This window comes from Artemia sp. Qi Xiang Cuo, chromosome 12 (genome assembly GCF_049724085.1).
Source record: "Artemia sp. Qi Xiang Cuo chromosome 12, ASM4972408v1, whole genome shotgun sequence".
NCBI lineage: Eukaryota > Metazoa > Arthropoda > Branchiopoda > Anostraca > Artemiidae > Artemia > Artemia sp. Qi Xiang Cuo.
Window position 1 is genome coordinate 32,400,937 of NC_142805.1, and position 25,829 is coordinate 32,426,765.

Genomic DNA, 25,829 nt, shown 5'->3' on the forward strand with positions numbered 1-25,829 from the left:
TGACAGTAAATTATGGAAAGTGTTTTCCTTAATAAGGGAGGCAAAAGCATCGTACTTGACAGTAAATTGTGGCAAACCTTTTCCTTAAAAAGGGAGACAAAAGGCATCAAATTTGACAGTTAATTCCGGCAAAAATTTTCCTTCAAAAGAGAGGCAAAAAGCCTCGTTACTTGACAGTAAATTGTGGCAAACCTTTTCCTTAAAAGGGAGACAAAAGGCATCGTTACTTGACAGTAAATTGTGGAAAATGTTTTCCTTAATAAGGGAGGAAAAAAGCATCGTACTTGACAGTAAATTGTGGCAAACCTTTTCCTTAAAAAGGGAGACAAAAGGCATCAAATTTGACAATTAATTCCGGCAAATATTTTCCTAAAAAAGAGAGGCAAAAGGCATCGTTACTTGACAGTAAATTGTGGAAAATATTTTCCTTAAAAAGGAGGCAAAAGGCATCGTTACTTGACAGTAAATTGTGGAAAATACATTCCTTAATAAGGGAGGCATAAGGCATCACATTTGACAGTTAATTCCGGCAAATATTTTCCTTAAAAAGAGAGGCAAAAGGCATCGTTACTTGACAGTAAATTGTGGAAAATATATTCCTTAAAAAGCAGGCAAAAGGCATCGTTACTTGACAGTAAATTGTGGAAAATATTTTCCTTAAAAAGGAGGCAAAAGGCATCGTTACTTGACAGTAAATTGTGGAAAATGTTTTACTTAATAAGGGAGGTAAAAAGCATCGTACTTGACAGTAAATTGTGGCAAACCTTTTTTCCTTAAAAAGGGAGACAAAAGGCATCACATTTGACAGTTAATTCCGGCAAATGTTTCCCTTAAAAAAAGGAAAATACTTCCGTTACATGACAGTAAATTGTGGGAAATATTTTCCTTAAAAAGGAGGCAAAAGGCATCGTTACTTGACAGTAAATTCTGGAAAAAATTTTCCTTAATAAGGGAGACAAAAAGCATCGTACTTGAAAGACAATTCCGGCAAATATTTTCCTTAAAAAGAGAGGCAAAAGGCATTGTACTCGACAATAATTGTGGCGAATCGTTTCCTTAAAAAGGGAGGCAAAAGGCGTCGTACTTGACAGTAAATTGTGGCAAGTGTTTTCCTTAGAAAGGAAGGCAAAAGGCATCGTACTTGACAGCAAATTGTGGCAAATGTTTTCCTTAAAAAGGGAAAGCAAAAGGCATCGTACTTGAGAGTAAATTGTGGCAAATATTTCTTTTAGAAAAGGAGGCAAAAGGCATCGTACTTGACAGCAAATATTCACAGGCAGCGCCCTAGCGCTGCCTAAGTAAAGAACGATGTGGGCACGCTGTGCTTTTTTTTTCTCCATACCCGGGCACTTTGTATCGAAGGAGATGTCGTAGAAACTTCAAAAGGGGCTCATTCGATTGGAAATTGGAGTGGCTAGTGCCCTTTTTAATAGTCGAAAGTGATTCAGGGCAACACATCCAATCAAAATTTTGAGATAGCCATTTTGTTTAGCGTAGTTGATTTCCAGATGGAAAATATGATTTTCAGGAGGACACTCCCCCACAGCCCTCGGGGAAAGGGTTTTCAGTTATGCCCTGGGGGCATATAAGGTTTTTATATAAGGCGTCGTCGTAGAAACTTAAAAAAAGGCTCATTCGATTGGAAATTCAAAGGGCTAGTGCCCTTTTTAATAGTCGAAAGTGATTGGAGGGCAAAAAGCCCCCGCCCACGCCCATTATTCCCCCAGACACATCCAATCAAAATTTTTAGATAGCCATTTTGTTTAGCGTAGTAGATTTCCATATAGAAAATATGTTTTTTAGGACGACACTCCCCCAGAACCCTCAGGGCAAGGGTTTAAAGTTATGCCCTGGGGGAATATAAGGTTTTTATAGAAAACGTTGTCGTAGAAACTTCAAAAAAGACTCATTCGATTGGAAATTCAAAGGACTAGTGCCTTTTTTAATAGTCAAAAGTGATTGAAGGGCAACTAGCCCCCCCCCCCCGCACCCATCAATATGACGTAGATAATTTCGGAGACCACACTGCCTTTCCATGACGATAAATAAAAGTTCAAATAGGGATAAAATCCTTTTAATAGACAGTGATGATGATAAAAGTCATAGAAATTCACAAAAAATACCAGATATTTCGGTCACATATACAGTGACCGTCATCGGTAGTAAAACTCATCAGTAGTAGTTTTACTACTGAAATTCACAAAAAATACCAGATATTTCGGTCACATATACAGTGACCGTCATCAGTAGTAAAACTCATGTAGTAAAACAGTTTTACTACTGATGACGGTCACTGTATATGTGACCGAAATATCTGGTATTTTTTGTGAATTTCTATCACTGTTATCATCATCACTGTCTATTAAAAGGATTTTATCCCGATTTGAACTTTTATTTAGCACCCATCATTCTCCCAAACACATCCAATCAAAACTACTAGATAGCCATTTTGCTCAGCGTAGTTGATTTCCAGATAGAAAATATGTTTTTGAGGAGTACACTCCCCCACAACCCTCAGGGCAAGGGTTTTAAGTTATGGCCTGGGGGCATATAAGGTTTTTATAGAAGGCGTGGTCGTAGAAACTTCAAAAAAGGCTCATTAGATTAGAAATTCAAAGGGCTAGTGCCCTTTTTAATAGTCGAAAGTGATTGGAGGGCAACTAGCCTTCCTCCCACGCCCATCATTTCCCCAAACACATCCAATCAAAATTTTGAGATAACCATTTTGTTCAGCGTAGTTGATTTCCAGATAGAAAATATAGTTGATTTCCAGAAAGGACTAGTGCCTTTTTTAATAGTCGAAAGTGATTGGAGGGCAACTAGCCCCCCCCCCCCCCAAACCCGTCAATATGACGTAGATAATTTCGGAGACCACACTGCCTTTCCTTGACGATAAATAAAAGTTCAAATAGGGATAAAATCCTTTTAATGGACAGTGATGATGATAACAGTGATAGAAATTCACAAAAAATACCAGATATTTCGGTCACATATACAGTGACCGTCATCAGTAGTAAAACTCATCAGTAGTAAAGTTTTACTACTGATGACGGTCACTGTATATGTGACCAAAATATCTGGTATTTTTTGTGAATTTCTATCACTGTTATCATCATCACTGTCTATTAAAAGGATTTTATCCCTATTTAAACTTTTATTTAGCACCCATCATTCTCCCAAACACATCCAATCAAAACTACTAGATAGCCATTTTGCTCAGCGTAGTTGATTTCCAGATAGAAAATATGTTTTTGAGGAGTACACTCCCCCACAACCCTCAAGGTAAGGCTTTAAAGTTATGCCCTGGGGGCATATAAGGTTTTTTACAGAAGGCGTTGTCGTAGAAACTTCAAAAAAGGCTCATTCGATTGGAAATTCGAAGGGCTAGTGCCCTTTTTTATAGTCGAAAGTAATTGGAGGGCAACTAGCCCCAGCCCCCACGCCCATCATTCCCCACAACCCTCAGGGCAAGGGTTAAAGTTATGCCCTGGGGGCATATAATGTTTTTATAGAAGACGTTGTCGTATATACTTCAAAAAAGGCTCATTCGATTGGAAATTCAAAGGGCTAGTGCCCTTTTTAAGAGTCGAAAGTGATTGGAGGGCAACTAGACTTCCTCCCACGCCCATCATTTCCACAAACACATCCAATCAAAATTTTGAGATAACCATTTTGTTCAGCGTAGTTGATTTCCAGATACAAATATGTTTTTGAGGAGGACACTCCCCCAAAGCCCTCAGGGCAAGAGGTTTAAGTTATGCCCTGAGGGCATTTAAGGTTTTTATAGAAGGCGTTGTCGTAGAAACTCCAAAACAGGCTCATTCGACTAAAAATTCAAAGGGCTACTTTCCTTTTTCATAGTCGAAAGTGATTGGATGGCAACTAACCCCCCCCCCACACGCCCATCATTTCTCCAAATACATCCAATAAAAATTTTGAGATAGTTTATTTTTTTCAGCGTAGTTGATTTCCAGATAGAAAATATGTTTTTGAGGAGAACACTCTCCCACAACCCTCAGGGCAAGGGTTTTAAGTTATGCCCTTGGGGCATATAAGGTTTTTATAGAAGGCGTCGTAAAAACTTCAAAAGGGGCTCATTTGACTGGAAATTCAAAGGGCTAGTGCCCTTTTTAATAGTCGGAAGCGATTGGAGGGCAACTAGCCCCCCCCCCCCACGCCTATCATTCCCATAAACACGTCCAATCAAAATTTTTAGATAGCCATTTTGTTCAGCGTGGTTGATTTCCAGATAAAAAAAAATTTTGAGGAGGAAACTCCCCTACAACCCTCAGGGCAAGGGTTTTAAGTTATGCCCTGGGGGCATATAAGGTTTTTATAGAAGGCGTTGTCATAGAAACTTCAAAAAAGGCTCGGTCGATTGGAAATTCAAAGGGCTAGTGCCCTTTTTAATAGTCGAACGTGATTGGAAGGCAACAAGCCCCCCCCCACGCCCATCATTCCCCCAAACACACCCAATCAAAGTTATGAGATAGCCATTTTGCCAGCGTAGTTGATTTCCATATAGAAAATATATTTTTGAGGAGGATACTCCCCCATAGCCCTCAGGGCAAGGGTTTTAAGTTATGCCCTGGGGGCATATAAGGTTTTTATAGAAGGCGTTGTCGTAGAAACTTAAAAAAAAGCTCATTCAATTGGATATTCAAAGGGATAGTGCCCTTTTTGAAGCCGAAAGTGATTGGAGGGCAAATAACCCCCCCCATGCCCATCATTTCCCCAAAGACACCCAATACAAATTTTTAGATAGCCATTTTGTTCAGCGTAGTTGATTTCCAGATAGAAAATATGTTTTTGAGGAGGAAAATCTCCCACAACCCTCAGGGCAAGGGTTATAAGTTATGCCCGGGGGCATATAAGGTTTTTATTGAAACCTTTGTCGTAGAAACTTGAAAAAGGGCTCATTCGATGTGAAATTCAAAGGGCTAGTGCCCTTTTTAATAGTAGAAAGTGATTAGTGATATTTTTGTTGTTGTTGTTGTTTAGACCAGGGCACTTCGTATCGAAGGAGTTGTCGTGGGTACTTCGAAAAGGGCTCATTTGATTGAAATAAGAAAGGGCTGATGCCCTTTTTAATCGTCAAAAGTGATTGGAGGGCAGCTAAGGTCCCCTTGCACTCCCACCCTCTCACGCCCACCTTCCCATTTGCCCATTATGTTTAAAAACTAAATGTTGCCTTAAGATTAAATCAAAATGCACCGTGTTAATGCAAATTCCCGATAATACATCTCAGCAGTATCTCAAGAACGACTAAGTGTATTATGTTCAAACTTTTGGGGCTATTTCTGCTCTTAAAATTGAACCAAATCAAAATAACGTAAGTGTATCCAAGTTTTCCATTTCAGGTCAACTAGAGGAGGTATGAAACGGAATTAAACAGTACTATTTGTGTCCTGATTTATAAAAGGGTGTATGTTGATAAAAATCGCTAAAAAATTTTCTCCAGCATACAAATAGCAGGCCAAACTATAAAGCCTTAAAAACGAAAAGATTTAAAGTATTATTTTCTTTTTTCCTCGAAAGACTATGTCAATATAAAACGAACAAAATATAATTAAAAAAACTTTTCCACAAAATAAGTTTTTCAAAGAAAAGTAAAGGATTCCATTAAACAAAAAATGAGCAAAAATAAAATAAAATAATCTACCAAGCGTGAAACTACCTAAAATCAGCATCGATAAATAGATGAAACCCAAAACGAACAGAAATTACAATAAATAACCAAGTCAAACTCAAAACAAGCAGAAATTAACATAAGTAGGGCTCAAAACCCCTATGCCTTCCCAAGGCCAGAACATAATTTGCACTTTACTGAAAAAATACAAATGAATGTGCATTGTCAGTTAAATATACATATACTGATATTTAATAATCAAAATTTTAATATTATTTGATTTATTAACGTTATAAAAGTAAAAACATTTATATTTGTTTCAGTAAAGTGCAAATTTTGTTGTGGCCATGGGAAGACATAGGGGTTTTGCGCCCAACTTATGTTAATTTCTGCTCGTTTTGAGTTTGCCTCGGTTATTTATTGTAATTTCTGTTCGTTTTGAGTTTCATTTATTTATCGATGCTGATTTGTGGTAGTTTCATGCTTGGTAGATTATTTGATAATCTACCAATAATCCGGCAAATATTTTCCAAAAAACGAGAGGCAAAAGGTATCGTTACTTGACAGTAAATTGTGGAAAATGTTTTCTTTAAAAAAGGATGCAAAAGGCATCGTACTTGACAGTAAATTGAGGCAAATGTTTTCCTTAATATGGGAGGCAAATGGCATCGTACTTGAGAGTAAATTCCGGCAAATATTTTCCTTAAAAAGAGAGGCAAAAGGCATTGTACTTGACAGTAATTGTGGCGAATCTTTTCCTTAAAAAGGGAGGCAAAACGCATCGTACTTGACAGTAAATTGTGGCAAGTGTTTTCCTTAGAAAGGAAGGTAAAAGGCATCATACTTGACGGTAAATTGTGGCAAATTTTTTTCTTAGAAAGGGAGGCAAAAGGCATCGTACTTGACAGTAAATTCCGGCAAATATTTTCCTTAAAAAGGGAAGGCAAAAGACATGGTACTTGACAGTAAATTGTGGCAAGTGTTTTCCTTAGAAAGGACGGCAAAAGGCATCGTACTTAACAGTAAATTCTGGCAAATATTTTCCTTAAAAAGGGAAGGCAAAAGACATCGTACTTGACAGTAAATTGTGGCAAGCGTTTTCCTTAGAAAGGACGGCAAAAGGCATCGTACTTGACTGTAAATTGTGGCAAACGTTTTCCTTAAAAAGGGAAGGCAAAAGGCATCGTACTAGACAGTAATTGTGGCGAATCTTTTCCTTAAAAAGGGAGGCAAAAGGTATCGTACTTGACTGTAAATTGTGGCAAGTGTTTTCCTTAGAAAGGAAGGGAAAAGGCATCATACTTGACAGTAAATTGTGGCAAACGTTTTCCTTAAAAAGGGAAGGCAAAAGGCATCGTACTTGACAGTAAATTGTGGCAAATGTTTTTCTTAGAAAGGGAGGCAAAAGGCATCGTACTTGACAGTAAATTCCGGCAAATATTTTCCTTAAAAAGGGAAGGCAAAAGACATCGTACTTGACTGTAAATTGTGGCAAGTGTTTTCCTTAGAAAGGACGGCAAAAGGCATCGTACTTGACAGTAAATTGTGGCAAAAGTTTTCCTTAAAAAGGGAAGGCAAAAGGCATCGTACTAGACAGTAAATTGTGGCAAATGTTTTGCTTGGAAAGGGAGGCAAAAGACATCGTACTTGACAGTAAATTCCGGCAAATATTTTCCTTAAAAAGGGAAGGCAAAAGGCATCGTACTTGACAGTAAATTGTGGAAAATGTTTTCTTAGAAAGGGAGGCAAAAGGTGTCGTACTTGACAGTAAACTTTGGCAAATGTTTTCCTTAAAAAGAAAGGCAAAAGGCATCGCACTTGACAGTAAATTGTGGTAAGTGTTTTCCTTAGAAAGGAAGGCAAAAGGCATTGTACTTGACAGTAAATTGTGGCAAATGTATTCCTTAAAAAGAGAGGCAACAGGCATCGTACTTGATAGTAAACTTTGGCAAATGTTTTTCTTAAAAAGAAAGGCAAAAAGCATCGTACTTGACAGTGAATTGCGGCAAATGTTTTCCTTAAAAAGGGAGGCAAAAAACATCGAACTTGACAGTAAATTGTGGCAATTGTCTATGATATTTCATAGGTTACTTTTAACACTGAATGAATGAATTTTTTTTCTGGAAAATCTAGATTCCATAGATTGTTCCACCTTTTCCTTTTTTTTAATTGTTTGGTCCAAAGCAAAAGAATTGTTAAGTTCGAATGCTCTAAGTTTAGAAGAGAGTATGTGTGTAGGAGCAAAACGTTTCAAATTTCAATAAACAATACTTTTTTTTACTTTTTCGATTTTCCAAGGAGCGAAAAAGAAAGTGAATGAGTAAAATTCTTTCCAATACCAGGATAATAAACTTCCATACCCCAAATCAGCAGAAATATAATTAACATTACTTTTTTTCTACAAATTAAAGTATGAGTCTGATGATGTTTGATGAAAAGATGCTTTTACCGAATTTCATACTTAAAGTCACCACAAAAAATATTTCCACTAAACATACAGTATTTAATTTTGTATTGGAGACTAAGTAAAATAAAGTAAAATGGAATCCAAAAATTTAACATAAAAGACATTAAACATTGATACATAGCGAGTTAAAAAAGAAACATTTTTTTGTCTTTAAAGGCTCTTTTCTTCAAAATTGCCAGTGTTTTTCTATTCTGTTCTTACTGGTTAGACTCGGTAAGTTCCACTAGCTTTATTCTGTCTCTTTAGCTACCTATACATACATTTGAACTTGGCTTTCTCAATAAACATTTCCCTTCAATATTTTTTTCCTTTTTAAGAAAAAGGAAAAGCATCTCTTATTGATTCTATTTTTTAGGTTCGGATTAAAAGAAAAACAAACCGAATATTGAAAAAAAAGGGGCCAACAGCTAACAGATTCCAATGAATAAATCCATCGCTTTAACTTTCTACGAAACTGAGCAGAAGCACCTGCTGCGAAGTGTTTTTTCTTTATATTCTTTGAAGTACCAAGGACAGTGAAAATTGAATATTGTCTTTTGAATTGGAAGAGTGAAAACTTACACAACCATATACACTTCAAAAAATTAGGAGAAATCGCGAATCTGATATCTAATAAAAAAGACATCGATGTACATTTAACAGAATTTACAGTACAGTACATTCAGTACACATTACAGTATATGCAGATTTATAGTACGATGTACAGGTAATAGATTTTTGGTAGTAGTGGGCGTCAAATAAAAAAAAAAAGAAACTTGAGGGGAAAATGAGCCAAAAATACACGGCACAAACGAGTTAAGAAGGTAGAAATTGCTTTGGAAGGTAGAGCTGTCTTTGAAACCAACAGATTGTTAATATTTGAATTTTTGCGAACGAAAGGCGTTGTCAAATTCAACTAATTAGATTTAGTTATCTGTTTCCACAGTTCAACGTGCCAATACTGACGAAAGGGCTTTACTGCCTTGAAAACTTCATAATCTGTAAATAACCAAAAGAAAAATATTATAAAATCTCTTTTCCCAGATCTGAATAGACCTAAGATGGATTTAGAAGGAAATAAAATTTTCTATTTTGATGTCCTTGGTACTTTGAGGCTGAAACTATGAAATACGTAAAATTTTTAAAGGTTTGCATCCTAAGCATTAGCCCTATGCCGAGGTATTTGTTTGTAAGACTCAAAGCTTGTGTTTTGGGTAGCGATTTGCCATTCTTTTATACAATCCCGTATCCACAATTGTTGCAATTAAATACAAAAAATGCTTGTACTTAGAGCACCTAATAAAAGCAATAGAGATACGCAAATCCGCAAAGAAAGTTGAACGTAGAAATTGGAAAGAAAGAAATTTTCGCAATATCGATTGAAAAAATTTTCACTGATGATTAATTCGTCTGAACTTTCTAAAAGAGTAAAATTTGAAATTATGAAAATAATTTATCTGTATAAAAAAGATTTGCCAAGGAATCATAGCTCAATCACCAAACCTTCATAGGATACAATGCATACCACAAATTAAACATTTCTGTTTTATAGCATAAGAAACAGAGAAAACGTCAAAATAAAATGCGGTAAATATATTGGTCCCGCAACCTCTCTCAACACTGAGGTCGTTGTCTCTGCTATCCGAGACACGAATATATTGATGCTACAGAACTTGCACATCCGTCAACTTATGATGCTGGTCAAGGACTGGGATGAAGTACCATGAGCCTGATAATTTGCACAAGAAAATTAAAGGCTTAAAAAGTAAAAATCCATTGAGATTGAGAGCCGTACTATTAAGAATAGAATTCCTCATTAGGGGGAGGCACTAACCAAGCAAAAATACCAACTTTGGGTAATTAAGATTTAGCTCATAAGCTAATGAATTTGATAAATAATTAGTTTGTCAGTAGGGATAGTCAAGTCAGTACAAGGTTCACAATAAAAAGAACATAATTCTGTTTTTTCTTATTCTTTTTTATAAGATATATATTTTAGTTATGAACAACCGACATGTAACTCTGTTGATGTTATTTTTATCGGACGTTTTGTTCACAGGGTCCAGACCGATACTGGTCATACAAAATGAATAAACTGTGTTTGATTTTTTGATGTTTTTACGGAAATTTTTCCCTGCCGATTCGTTCAGCTGAACAGGATAGCAGGATGAACTCTCCAGAGCTTTATTAAGCAGGAGGTAAATATCACTGAGAAATTGCACTAAAAAAACAATAAATATATATCACAAGATTCAATATTTTAAATAAAACTGAGATTTAAAATCAACCAGCAGAAACATACGGAATCCAACACTTTCAACAAAGCCAAGGAATATTCAATTTCAATCACTAGGAAAAATGGATGTAGTCATAGAGAAAAGATGTAGTCTATACGATCTTCAACATAACCTGAACTTCGGAAAATTGAATATTTAACAATCACGAAAACCTAACCACCAAATTTGGCATACATCATTCAAAGTATAACGCATAATAAAAAACCAAAACCAATTTAATTTTTAATAATTATGAGCTGTTTTACATTCTTTTTGCAAAATTGACCTTAGAAAACAGATGACTCTCGTCTATGGTATTAGAGCAGTGTATGATTGTCAAAATAACTATTTTTTATGTCAACTACCAACAAGTTACTTACACAATTCCAATACATATGTAAAATCGATCAAAGAAAAATACTACATTCTTTACTTTTTACGGTAATTTGCTTTTCCTGATTTTTCTTGCCATGAACAAGGGTCAGCATTGCCACCATTTGAAAGACACTCTCCGTTTGCGTTAGCTAACTAGATTAAATATTTTTACTTGACACTCAATTCTGGTAATTTTGGTAGTCTTAAAGGTACAAATGATTACCAAAATAAATTTAGAGTGCATGTGTACGGTTTTTCAAACGTTCGGAAACTTTTTGTTGGTTTAATTAACCCGAACTTATCCTAACTAGAGCTCTGTTTAAAGAGTAAGAATTGGGTTGCCTACAGTAATTCAAAAGGCATTACGTTACAAGACGATCATGAGCGGAAAAAATGCGTTTCTACTTTTTCAATTAGTCAAACCAACAGTTTTGCGTAATTTAAGATAAAAGTTTTCTCCTTTTTTTCAGGTATCCAAGATATGATAGAAACAATTTTCACATTAAGAAACAAGATTTTTAACCTATTTCTGCAAGTGAATAAAGAGGACATAGTCCATTTTGGAAAACATTTCAAAGGATATTAAACCAAACTAGATACAGGGAAACAAATTAGATTAACCCATCTAGCCTATTAAGTTCAGAGGAAAGACTCTAAAATCTTGGTTTAAAAATCTCACATGGCTCGTCATGAATTTTCACAAATCAGAGTAATTGAAAAATACTCAAGCACTAGTTTCGTAAAGCGTTTATTAGTGCTTTGTCAATTCTTAGTATATTCTAAAAATGATATAAACAATTATAATAATATTATTTATATAAATACTTAATTATAATATATTTAATTAATCTATATAACTGTAAATTGAGTCTATATAATAAATGATAAAACAAAGAATCGCGAAGAAAGGAAGAAAACGAGGACAATTGACAGCCAGTGAAAAAATTGAAAAATTATGCAAATATTTCGGTCAAGACCTCCGCTTGACCGTCCTCAGTGCAGAATAAAACTGATAAAATTATCAAAACCAAACCTTAAAATAAAAACACCAAGCTAAAATTGGACGACCCTTTCTTAGTAACGGTGAAAGGGTAACTGAATAAGAACCACAAGTCTAAATGGAATTTCAGAATTTCATTTTGCGTAAAGCACTCTTAAAGGCTAATCGCCCTCAAGGTTGACTGTTATCGGATACTCTAATCGATTGCATAATAAAACTTTGTGGATGTATGTAAAAACGATCAGAATTATAATTTTGTCATAAACGGGACATAAATGGGACTGGGAAAAATTTCTCCAGTGTCCCTATTTAGAGCAACCTTTAGGTGAATGTGCTTTTTTATTTCAACTGCCTCCCTGGAAATCCACAAAGATGGAGTTCCTCTACGCCCAATTGTGGCTTCTTACAGTTCCCTGACTGTTATATTGGGGAAATGGTTGTCGACACATTTTTACTCCCTTATACAAACGCGAACTTCATTCATAAGATATTTAGTTTACCTTTTGGAAAAATTAAAAGAATTTGAAATAAAAAAAGATACAATTTTGGCCAGTTTCGATGCCATTTCTATGTATACGTCTTGCAATATTAAAAAATGTGAACTAGCTCTTCAAAGGAAACTAGAAGATAATATTGATCAAATAGACTACAAAAAACTGGATATAGAAACTATTATGGGTCTCTTTTGTCTTTGCAATAGTTCCTCCTCATATTTCCGATTTAATAATAAATTTTTCACCCAAATAAGGGGTTTACCCATGGGTACAAGTCTTTCACCATTTTTGGCAACTTTTTATAAGGAACTCATTGAAATCTCTGCTCTGGAAAATTTTCCTATGAAACACCGGTTCTGAGGTCGGTTTGTGGATGATGTCATTTCTGTGTGGGAGCATGGAGGGGAGTCACTTAACTCCTTCTTAACTCATCTAAAAACTTTGAACTCTAACCTTCAGTTCACTTTAGAAGTAGAACATAACCACAAACTTCCTTTTCTAGATGTTTTAATTTTCAATAAGTCTCCTGGCCTTGAATTTTCTATTTATAGAAAGCCGGCGCATAACGATAGGTATTTGCATTTTTCCTCCAACCACTCTCCCTGCAAAAAAAGAGGAGTTGTTATTTCTTTGGTTGACCGAGTAATAAGAATATGCTCAGAGCCTCACATAGACTCAGAATTGAACTATATTAAGGACATTATAGAATTCCTTGTTCTTGTGGCTGTTTTTATGTTGGTAGAACCCAATAGCAATTGGGGGAGAGGTTATCTGAACATAAGTCCTCAATCGACAAGGCCATGAGGTTACGCCAAAGGCCTGAGGTTTTTGATTCCGCCTTGGCGCAACATGTGTACGAGAGTCCACACCATTTCATTTTTTTTTACGGAGCCTCCATTGTTGCCACCGTTAAAGGTCTCACGCAGGTTTTCAGGGAGGCAGTTGAAATAAAAAAGCACATTCACCAAAATATAGCTCTCAATAGGGACACTGGAGAAATTTTTCTAAGTCCTATTTATGACAAAATTATTAATTCTGATCGTTTTTACATACATCCACAAAGTTATATTGTGCAATCGAATAGAGTCTCCGATAATAGTCAAACTGGAAAGCGACTAGCCTTTAAGAGTGCTTTACGCAAAATGAAATTCTGAAATGCCATTTAGACTTGTGTTTTTTATTCAGTTACCCTTTCACCGTTACTAAGAAAGGGTCGTCCAATTTTAGTTTAGTGTTTTTATTTTAAGGTTTGGTTTATATATATTTTTATCAGTTTTATTCTGCACTGAGGACGGTCAAGCGGAGGTCTTGACCGAAATATTTGCATAATTTTTTCACTGGCTGTTAATTGTCCTCGTTTTCTTCCTTTCTTCGCGATTTTTTGTTTTATCATGATTAGCCAGTGTGGTCTCAAAAATTATTTATATAATAAATATATATATAATCATGTAATAATATTCCTCTTATATCCCTGGTCATGGAGCCTTTCGAGGGGGAATAAGAGTGTTGTCATTCCAAAATGTACTTATTGGTGATTAAAACTCTGAACTCTGATATAAAAATAATTCTAAGTATTTTCAAATATAATTTCAAATACATTCTGCTTGGACTACATTTCACTAATACGTGAAATTTGTGAATCACTAATGTGCTTGCAAATATTGCCAGTTTCTCATTTTTTTCATCATAAAATGCCTTTAAATTTTTACTGATAGCCCTATTTCAATTCCACCTTTGAGTCTGGGACAGAAGTAGTGATTTTCACCCCATTTTTTTCAAGGAATAAGTTGACTAAAAATGTAAATCTCGGAATTCATAAATTGGAGTTAGGGAAGTATAGATATTGAACAAGCCTGGCATCAAGTCTCTCCTAAAGTCTGAATTCTGAACATTCTTAATTTTCTACTGGACTCCAAGTGGATTGGACATTTATAAGGTTTGCCAGCTACGCCTAATTGATCCCCCTCCCTATGACACCCTATGACCTATGACATAATTAAATTGTGCTTTTCATGAAAATAACACCCTATTGCATATTTCAATGACACAAACAACGATAATGCCATCTGCAGTAATTTGAACAACTTTTGAATATGAGCTTTACAGTATTCTACAATATTCTTTGATGGTCTTTACTGTGTCTGAAGAGAATAAGAAGAAGAAGATAAAAATGTGAAACATTGGTTATGATAAATTCTCAATACAGAAACCATTTAGCAGTAAAAAAAGAAGCTTTAACAATGAATCAGATGTTAAAGAGAAATCAATGATGTGAGTAAGGGATTCACTTCACATGTTTAAGGAATATTTTTTTACATTACATTAGAACTGATAGCATCAAACTTGTTCTAAAATCTGTATTCCGAACAATCTCAATTTCTGTTGGGCCCCAAGTGGATCTTACATGAACAAGGTTTGGTAGCTATGTCAGATTGATCCCCCTCCCCCTCGTTTATATCTACGAGATGATTATACATGATAATTAAATTACACTTTTGCTTAAATTAACCACGTATGAAGCATTTGCACTAAACAAGAGATGGTAATGTCATCTACAGTAATTTGAATAAGTTTCGAATATGGGATTTACATGAGCCTACCGCAATTTTGTATGATCTTTATAGTTCCTGAGAAGAATAAGAAGTGGCGTCTTATGATCATTTTGCAAATAAAGATCATTCAAACCGATATGATTACCAACATGAGCAAATTTACATCAAGAAATAACCCGCTCTACAACCTAGCCCACGTTCAATCAGCCTAATACAACTGATTTATGTAATTTTTTGGCGTTCAATGTGCAATAGAAATTATTAAATCGTGTTCAAAAGTGCTAATTGAAACCTACTGCAATTAATTATTTGCTTAGTTTTTAGGCTACAATTCGTCCTTTTGATGTTCAAACGACGTCTAATAGAGCATACTAATTACTCTTATTCAATAAGTTATTGCAACAAGCTTCCATATACATAATTGCTAATCTAACAATACTACTACTACTACTAACAACTCAATGCAGCATCAATGCTGTCGCCAACACAGCTACGTACGCCCCTCCTACATTCCAATCTATTCAAAGCCTCCCTCTTTACACCTCATAAAAAATTCCTATTTGCATTACATGACAATTGCTTATCCTCAATTGTCATTAGAAAATGGCGAAGTTTGAAATACCTCAAATGAATACAAATGAGAATCTGTTCTTGACGCCTACTTTGAAAATTTAGCCACTATTTGACAGATTAGCAAAAACAGGGGTACGCCGCGACGAGGTGCGCGAAAAAAGTGACTTTAATTACTTGAGGACACCAAAAAAGTAACAAAAAGTAACTACTCAGAAGCCGTCAGAGCATAGGCAGATGGATTACAAGGATCCCAATTACTACCGTAAGATTATCACTGGCCTATGAGAGCCCGAGAAGTTACGGACAGAAAGGCTAAAATCCTTATTTTTTTCTTTAACTGATTTTATTTACTAATACAAAACGATACCTTCGACAAATGTACGACTTCGATTATGGTACTAGGAACGAAAACTGAACTTCGGTAAAGAAAAAACTTCAGTTATTGAAAAACAAGCATCCGCCACAACTAGGTATAAGCAATCACTGGATATTATGTCATCACTTCTTTGACTTATTTGAAAGGCGATCAATTAGTTCGGATTTACTCTTCAAAACAAGTACTTCAACTGATTCAGCATCATCTGCACTTTCCCTTTCTTCGGAGCGAGCTTTTAATGCTGCTTCCAGCATACTTTAAGCCAGACCAATTTTCAGGAAGTCCTTCTCTTCCACAGCTTTCTTCAACGGTTCCCCTGCCTCTCTCAGAAGAGTATCGCCAATTTCCTTCTTCTGCTTAACCATCTCTTTTTTTCGTACAATGTCTGACTCTAGGTCCGCTATTTTCTGCTTCTTCCGCGCCATCTCCTGGCTTTCTTGTTCAGCATCTTTCTTCTCAGCTTCAAGCTTCTCTTGTGATTAGCACACGCTCTGGTCTGTTCTCACAGTCGCGGAGCGCATCCGCAACAAAAGCCTTAGCATTCAGTGTCCACTCTTCTGTACACGCTTGAAGGTTAGTCATCAGCAGAGCTGACCGAGAAAATCCTCTCTCTACGTCTGCATTTCCATGACAGAGCGACAGAGCTGCCCGGACGATCCAATTTAAGGCCTGATAGTTGGTTTCACCAGACGGTGTCTTCAGTTCCAGGATCTTTTGCCAATAGCTGTCGATTCGAATACTCTACGTGGGTGGTGGCACGGGATCTGACTGTAATAACAACCATTCTCCCTGGACTTGCTCGATGTCCATCTCAAATGGAAGTTCTCTCGCGATGGGGAGGATATCACAGCAACTCGCTCTTCGGCAATCTGGACTGGGAGGGCTTAGGCAGGCAAGGCTTTGGAAAAACTCGTTGTTCGCAGGGCATTTTGTCAGCAAGTACTGTAGAGCAGCTTTGATATGCTTCCTGATTCTCAGGAAAAGAATTTTCCGTCTTTCAGAATAACTTTCGAAGAATCCAGGGCAGCCAGAACCCTTTCATTACACAAGGGTTGCTGTAGGTAAACATCTGCAGTACTATCTAAGCCTTCATAACCACCGAGGATCCGGAGATTGACATCATCAGCCAGCACAACCTGCCCCAAAAGAACTGTAAACAACCGTCTCAGCTCAAATGTACCACATGAATTAACGGCTCCTGTCATTGAAATACACCAGTAAAAGCGGTGAAAGTTGCTGCAGAGCTTACAATGAACTCAATTTCGACTTTCATTGTTTGCTTTTTTAGCCAACTTACAATTTTCAAATATTTTGCATTTGACATCAGGTACTTCAGACTATTTTTCTTTGGCACGAATTGTAATGCAGGCCATTGTTCGATCAAGTGGCTTGCTGCTTCCCTTATGGTGAGCCATCTCGTGGGGACGTGCTTCACAAACTTATGCTGAGGAACTTTAACTTTCCGTTAGCACTGGATGAAATCACCAGAACTAGCTGGCCTTCCGCTGACAAAATGGTAAACAGCGAATATCATATCAGAGCACTCCTCCCCGAGTTCTTGTAGCCCTTTCAGGAATGCATTATGCACTGCATGAATGTTGCAGGTTCCGATATTCAATAGGCCTTTTGAATACCCTTTTCTCTTTTCTGAGTCTACGATTGACCACACTTTCTTATTGACAGCTGGGCCATCACTTGCACGCATTAGCAATCTCTCAAGTGAAAGTCCTTAATCTTCAATACTCTGCAAGATTTTCTTACTCAGATTTTCACTGGTTGCATGTCCCATTTAATATGTCCGAAGATGCCGAGTAACCACTTGTTTCCACTCTTTCGACCAGTATCGAACTCTTATTTGGAGCTCCTTTACCCCACCGTTGTTCGTTGTTTCATCATATTCCAGCACAAAGTCAGATTTCTGGATGTCTTCGACTAGAATTTCTCGAAAGTACGGATAGATAGCCTCCGTCAACAGGTATTTTTTTAGCATTTAACGAGAAGTCTTCTCGTACAGCATCGGGGAACGTTGTTCGGAACACCTCGGCAATATGATCACACGAAGCTGCAGCAAAAGAACTAGCAATAGTCTTTAAAACCCAAACTATCTCCGCGCTTGACGCTACATCTCGCTCAGAGAGCATTTCCAGATTCTTTTGTGGTACACTATCGCCACTCTGTGAGTTTGGGTGGTTTCCGGTTGGAGCTGATGCAGCGAGTCTCAACTGACGCTGGTTTAACATGACAGAGGCATTATTTTTGTGATCTTGGGCGGCTGCATGTTGAAGAAAGACCTGGAACCCTTTCTGGCAGCTGAATGTCTTTTTACAAACTTTACAATAGAACGAGCTGTCATTGTCACTCCCTTTTGTGCACCACTCTTTCACTTTATGCCCAGCGCTGTCTTCCCTACTGAGCTACCTCTCCAAAATTTGGTCTTGCCCATTATTTACAGCGACCTGAAATAAGAATGGGTTTTAGGACGGAATTCAAAAACACATAAAGCTAATACAAACACAAACTGACAAAACCAATGAAAACACAAATTTAATATTATAGTTTGACGTCCTCAGAACTGTGGGCATGCATGCCTTTTTGCAGGAAATGGTCTAAAATCAAAGAAACTGGCTAACACTGAAAACATACAGAAGGAATATCGGCCTAACTGTCCATTTGCTAAGCACCCAGGCAAGAATTGATAATAAGTGAAAGAACGGCCTGAAAAGAGCCATAGGCAGTTATGGTACATTAGAACTAATTCAATCAATCCTCTTATTTGCAAGAGCCTAGATTTTAACATAAACACACTAACCACTTTTATCACAGCCATGGACATAGTGCGTCTTGAAATACAGTCCAAACTATAAAAAGAATTACCTTTTTTATGAATTAATTAAAAAAAACTTTTCCACAAAATAAGTTTTTCAAAGAAAAGTAAAGAACTCCATTAAACAAAAAATGAGCAAAAATCAAATAATCTACCATGCGTGAAACTACCACAAATCAGCATCGATAAATAAATGAAACCCAAAACGAACAGAAATTACAATAAATAACCGAGTCAAACTCAAACGAGCAGAAATTAACATAAGTTGGGTGCAAAACCCCTATGCCTTCCCAAGGCCAGAACAAAATTTGCACTTTACGGAAAAAATATAAATGTTTTTACTATTATAACTTAAATAACCAAATAATATTAACATTTTGATCACTAAATATCAGTATATGTATATTAAACTGACAATGCACATTCATTTGTATTTTTTCAGTAAAGTGAAAATTTTGTTCTGGCCATTGGAAGGCCTTTGGAGGGGTTTTGCGCCCAACTTCAGTTAATTTCTGCTCGTTTTGAGTTTGACTCGGTTATTTATTGTAATTTCTGGGTTGCATTTATTTATCGATGCTGATTTGTGGTAATTTCACGCATGGTAGATTATTTGATTTTATTTTTGCTCATTTTTTGTTTAATGGAGTTGTTTAATTTTCTTTGAAAAAATCATTTTGTGGAAAAAATTTTTAAATTAATTTCTATTCGTTTCATATTGACATAGTCTTTTCAATGAAAAAGAAAATAATACTTTAAATCTTTTCGTTTTTTAAGACTTTATAGTTTGGCCTGCTATTTGTATGCTTGAGAAAAATTTTCAGCAATTTTTAACAACATACACCCTTTCAAAAATCAGGACACAAATAGTATTGCTTAATTTAGTTTCATACCTCCTCTAGTTGACCTGAAATGGAAAACTTGATACAATTCGCAAAAAAATCTGTTTACTTTCTTTGATAGCTTGGATAAACTTACGCTATTTTGATTTGGTTAAATTTAAGAGCAGAAGTATCCCCGAAAGTTTGAACATAATACCCTCAGTCCTTCTTGGTATACTGCTGAGATGTCTTATTGGGAATTAGCATTATCACAGTGTATTTTGATCACAGTTCATATAATTATCCAGTAAGCTTATCGCAGATCATTTCTGGTCTTCGTTCTCGGTGCAAACAAAAAGCTCCTCCCACTTCTTCGTGCAGTTATTAATAGCGGGTTTCCACTTGTTTCCGATTGTTTCGCGTAAAGTGCATTATTCGTAATAGCGGGTTTCCACTTGTTTCCGATTGTTTCGCGTCTGGCTTGTCTACCCGTGAAAAGATCTGACGCCGCTTATGTTTCTAAGTTCTCTGGAGCACTCGCACCCCGGTCCGGGTTTTTATAATGGGTGAGATAGGGAATGATCATACTGGATAATTATATGAACTGTGATTTTGATTTAATCTTAAGGCAACACTTACTTTTTAAACATAATGGGCAAATGGGAGGGTGGGCGTGGGAGGGTGGGAGTGGAAGCAAGGGGAATCTCCGGAATTTTTATGGGGGGGGGGGCAAGAGAGGTCAACATTTGGATAATCAACGGGCATGGGATGTATGATATTTTTATCCTCCTCATTATTGGGGGGGGGGGGCAAGTGCCCCCCTTGCCACCCCCAAACGACGCCCCAGAGTGGAAGGGGGATTAGTTGCCCTCCAATTACTTTCGACTATTAAAAAGGACATCAGCCCTTTCTATTTTCAATCGAATGAGCCCTTTTCGAAGTTCCCACGACAACTCCTTCGATGCGCAGTGCCCTGGTCTAAAGAACAACAACAACGAAAAATAATACGTTATACCCACATCGATCTTTACTATAAAAATGTCAAGTCTTCCAATCACTTTCGACTATTAAAAAGGGCACTAGGCCTTTTGATTTCCAATCGAATGGGCCCTTTTGGAAACGACAACACTTTCTATAAAGACCTTATATACCCCCAGGGCATAAATTACAACCCTTACCCTAAAGTCTGTTAGGGTGGTTGTCATCCTCTAAGACCGAATTTCCAGAACTTTCAAATACGTTAAAAAAATGGCTATCCCAAAATTTTAATTGGATGTGTTTGGGTAACTGGTGGGCGTGAGAGGGGCGATAGTCGCTCTCCAATCACTTTCAACTATTAAAAATGGCCCTAGCACTTTCAATTTCCAATAAAGTGAGCCCTTTTGAAGTTTCTACGACAAAACTTTCAATAAAGATCTTATATGCCCCCAGGGCATAGCTTACAACCCTTGCCCTGAGTGCTGGGGGGGGTGTCATTCTCAAAGACCTAATTTCCAGAACTTTCTACTACGTTGAAAAAAAGGCTATCAGAAAATTTTGAATAGGTGGGTTTGGGGGACTGGTGGGGGTCAGAGGGGGGTTAGTTGCCCTCCCATCCCTTTCGACTATTACAAAGGGCACTAGCCCTCTCAGTGTCAAGTTGAATGAGCCCCTTTTGAAGTTTTACCAATACTATCTATAAAAACCTTATATGCCCCCAGGGCAGAACTTACAATCTTTGCCCTTTGGGCTCTGGGGGCTTGTCATCCTTAAATACATAATTTCCAGAACTTTCAACTACGTTGAACAAAATGGCTATCTCTAAACATTGATTCAATGTTTTGTGGAAATGGTCGGTGTAAGAAGGGAGTTAATTACTCTCCACTCACTTTCGACCATTGAAAAGGGCAATTTCAATTTCCATTCAAATGAGCCCTTTTTGAAATTTCTACAACAACTCTCTATATAAACTTTATACACCCCCAGGGCATAACTTACAACCCTTGCACTGAGGACTCTGAGGGGGTTATCATCCTAAAAGACCTAATTTCAAGAACTTTCAACTACGTTGAACAAAATAGATATCTCAAAATTTTGATTGGATGTGTTTGTGAAAATGGTGGGCGTGAGAGGATCATTACTCGCTTTCGAATCACTTTCAACTATTAAAAAAGGCACTATCCCTGTCAAGTCCCAGTTGAATAAACCCTTCTGAATTTTTTACGCTTTCGATAAAAACCTTATACACCCCCAGGGCATAACTTACAACCCTTGCCCTGAGGGCTGTGGGGTGTTGTCATCCTTAAAGATCTAATTTTCAAAACTTTCAACTACGCTGAATAAAATGGCTATCTGAATTTCCAATCGAATGAGCTTTTTTTGAAGTTTCTACGACAACGCCTTCAATAAAAACCTTATATGCCCCCAGGGAATAACTTAAAACCATTGCCCTGAGAGCTGTGGGGGAGTGTCCTCCTCAAAAACATATTTTCTATCTGGAAATCAACTACGCTGAAAAAAATGGCTATCTCAATATTTTGTTTGGATGTGTTTGGGGGAATGATGGGCGTGGGGGGAGAGGGGCTAGTTGCCCTCCAATCACTTTCGACCATTAAAAAGGGCACTATCCCATTGATTTCCAATCGAATGAGCCTTTTTTGAAGTTTATACGACAACGCCTTCTATAAAAGCCTTATATTTTCAATCAACTACGCTGAACAAAATGGCTATCTCAAAATTTTGATTGGATGTGTTTGGGGGAATAATGGGCGTGGGTGGGGGGCTAGTTGCCCTCAAATCACTTTCGACTGTTAAAAAGGGCACTAGCCCTTTGAATTTCCTATCGAATGAGCCTTTTTTGAACTTTCTACGACAACGCCTTCTATAAAAACCTTATATACCCCCAGGGCATAACTTAAAACCCTTGCCCTGAGGATTGTGAGGGAGTGTCCTCCTCAAAAACATATTTTCTATCGGGAAATCAACTACGCTGAACAAAATAGCTATCTCAAAATTTAAAATGGAGGTGTTTGGGGGAATGATGGGCGTGGGGGGGGGGGCTAGTTGCCCTCCAATCACTTTCGACTATTAAAAGGGGCACTAGCCCATTGAATTTCTAATAGAATGAGCCTTTTTTGAAGTTTCTACGACAACGCCTTCTATAAAAGCCTTATATGCCCCCAGGGCATAACTTAAAACCCTTGCCCAGAGGGTTGTGAGGGAGTGTCCTCCTCAAAAACATATTTTCAATCAGGAAATCAACTACGCTGAACAAGATGGCTATCTCAAAATTTTGAGTGGATGTGTTTGGGGGAATAATGGGAGTGGGGGGGGGGGGGCTAGGTGCCCTCCAATCACTTTTGGCTATTAAAAAAGGTACTAGTCTTTTGAATTTCCAATTAAATGAGTCTTTTTTGGAGTTTTTACGACAACGCCTTCTATAAGAACCTTTTATACCCCCAGGGCATAACTGAAAACCCTTGCCCTGAGGGTTTTGGGGGAGTGTCGTCCTCAAAAAAACATTTTCTATCTGGAAATCAACTACGTTGAACAAAATGGCTATCTCGAAATTTTGATTGGATGTGTTTGGGGGAATGATGGACATGGGGGGGGGCTAGTTGCCCTCCAATCACTTTTGACTATTAAAATGGGCACTAGCCCTTTGATTTCCAATCGAATGAGCCTTTTTTGACCTTTCTACGACAACACCGTCTATAAAAGCCTTTTATTCCCCCAGGGCATAACTTAAAACCCTTGTCCTGAGGGTTGTGAGGGAGTGTCCTCCTCAAAAACTTATTTTCTATCAGGAAATCAACTACGCTGAACAAAATGGCTATCTCAAAATTTTGAGTCGATGTGTTTTTTGGGAAAGATGGGCGTGGGGGGGGGGGGGAGGGGCTAGTTTCCCTCCAATCAATTTTGACTATTAAAAATGGCACAAGCCCATTGAATTTCTAATAGAATGAGCCTTTTTTTAAGTTTCTACGACAACGCCTTCTATAAAAGCCTTATATGCCCCCAGGGCATAACTTAAAACCCTTGTCCTGAGGGTTGTGGGGGAGTGTCCTCCTCAAAAACATATTTTCAATCTAAAAATCAACTACGCTGAACAAGATGGCTATCTCAAAATTTTGAGTGGATGTGTTTGGGGGAATGATGGGAGTGGGGAGAGGGGGGGGGGGCTAGTTGCCCTCCAATCACTTTCGACTATTAAAAAGGGAACTTGCCATTTGAATTTCCAATCGAATGAGCATGTTTTGAAGTATCTACGACAACGCCTTATACAAAAACCTTATATGCCAACAGGGCATAACTTAAAACCTTTGCCCCGAGGTTTGTGGGGGAGTTTCCTCCTCAAAACATATTTTCTATTTGGAAATCAACTACGCTGAACAAAATAGCTATCTCAAAATTTTGATTGGATGTGATTGGGGTATGATGGGCATGGGGGGGGGGGGGCTAGTTGCCCTCCAATTACTTTCGACTATTAAAAACGGCACTAGAACTCTCGATTTCCAATCAAATGAGTCCCTTTTAAAGTTTCTATGACGACCCCATCCATATGAAGTGCCCTGCTCTAAAGGAAAAAAAAATGATACATTGTGCCAACATCGTTCTTATATGCCCCCAGGGCATAACTTAGAACCCTTGCCCCGAGGGTTGTGGGGGAGTATCCTCCTCAAAAAGATGTTTTATATCCGGAAATCAACTACGCCGAACAAAATGGCTATATCAAAATATTGATTGGATGTGTTTGGTGGAATGGGAGTGGGAGGGGGGCTAGTTGCCCTCCAATCCCTTTAGACTATTAAAAAGGGCACTAGTCCTTCCAATTTCCAATCGAATGAGCCCTTTTCAAAGTTTCTACGACAACTCCGTCGATACAAAGTGCCCGGGTATGGAGAAGAAGAAGAAAAAAGAAAAATAAATAATACATTGTGCCCACATCGTTCTTTACTTAGACAGCGCTATCGCGCTGCCTATGATTATGCCACAGTGGACAGTCAACTATAACATACTGTTTCACCAAACAAAATTAGGTCTGAAACATCGAAAAAAGTGACTTTAGTGACAAAATGACAGAAATAGTGACAACAAGCGGCAGGTCCCAAAAAAAGTGACAACAGTGATTGGGGCCGATCCCTGCAAAAACAAGTAGAATGGCTAGATAGTAGCAGATTTTTAATGTCAGCAGGATAAAAGGAAATAGCTATTTACTGACAGTGACAATGGAAAAAAGGAAATCACTAGATAGTCCCATATTTTTAAAGCCAATGGGATAAAGAGAAATCGATAATCTTATTAGTTCAAATTATCTGTGATTACCAGTTCTTTCTTGTACTAGATATTACTGTTTATCAGTACTAGGACTGAAAATTTGAATCATTGTACACAAGTTTACTCATAACTTTCTACTGAGCTAACAGGGGCACGCCAGAAGCGAAACAGCAGCACTTACATAACTAGCAAATCTTCACCGTCGTCTTCGGAATACTCTTCATCAGTTTCATTCTCTTCTTCTTCAAGTCGTTCCAGCTCCTCCAGTCTAGCCATATATATAATATGGTCTAAAGGCTCTTCCTTAGGTCTAGCTCCCTTAGCTTCTTTTATTCGCTTTCTTCTTTCTTCTATGGGATGAAAAATAACATTGACTAGGATCAGATAAAACTCAAAAGATAATAGAAACCAGATGTTTTCACAACCTTAACGAAGCGAAGACAAGATGTGTTTCCCAGTTTAAACAGGATGTTGTAATGGAAATATGTTTCCGAAGCAACTTAATAGGAAATTTAAGTAGAGCCACTTAATATAAACTTAATTTAAGCATAAGCAACTTAATTTAATTAACAACTCAATTTAATTTAAGAGCAACTTAATTTAAGTATAGCAGCTTAATAGTAGAGTTAAATAATTTACTAATGCTCCTAGTTTTTGTACAATCTGCCCCACATGTATTAGTGAACATCTAGTTAATTAGAAATTCGTGTTTTATCCAAGATCTGTTGGTATGATGTCCTACTTCTCCTTGTTCGGTAGTGTCCATAATATCAGCTTAAATTAGTGCAAGGAAAAACATTACTGAGATTAAAATCTGTAAGATTACCTTTGCTGCAAGCTTTCTAAGCATTTAAATTATTATTCATTATAACTTGTATTATTCATTATAACTATTATAACTTGAAGCAAATTACTTTCAGTTCTATATTATAAATATAGTTTGTATGTAATATTATAAATAATCAAAAACAAAATCAACAGATTCTCTAGACATGAACCACTTCCATTCACTTTTGTTATCAGTCTACGTTGTTTCCTTTACGAAAAGGCATGGACAGGAATTGTACCAAGAAAAGAGTTCTAGGCCTTGTACGTTTGCTGAATCTTGATTCATCATAGCATATAACATAGAATTCAGAAAAATCTGTTTTAAATTTGGGGAGGAAAAGTCACTTATCTGGAATTTTACCAAAAAATCCTCCACTCATCC

At 37.1% G+C, this 25,829-nt stretch overlaps 1 protein-coding gene across 1 annotated transcript in view; it reads right to left on the reverse strand.

Annotated features, from left to right (window-relative positions):
- The window catches only part of LOC148946026 (uncharacterized), an 83,230-nt gene that overhangs the window by 38,575 nt on the left and 18,826 nt on the right, over positions 1–25,829 (reverse strand). The window contains exon 4 of the mRNA XM_089097793.1: positions 24,801–24,969. Within this exon, the coding sequence (XP_088953919.1) occupies positions 24,801–24,969 (169 nt within the window). The remainder of the gene's footprint in view (positions 1–24,800; positions 24,970–25,829) is intronic.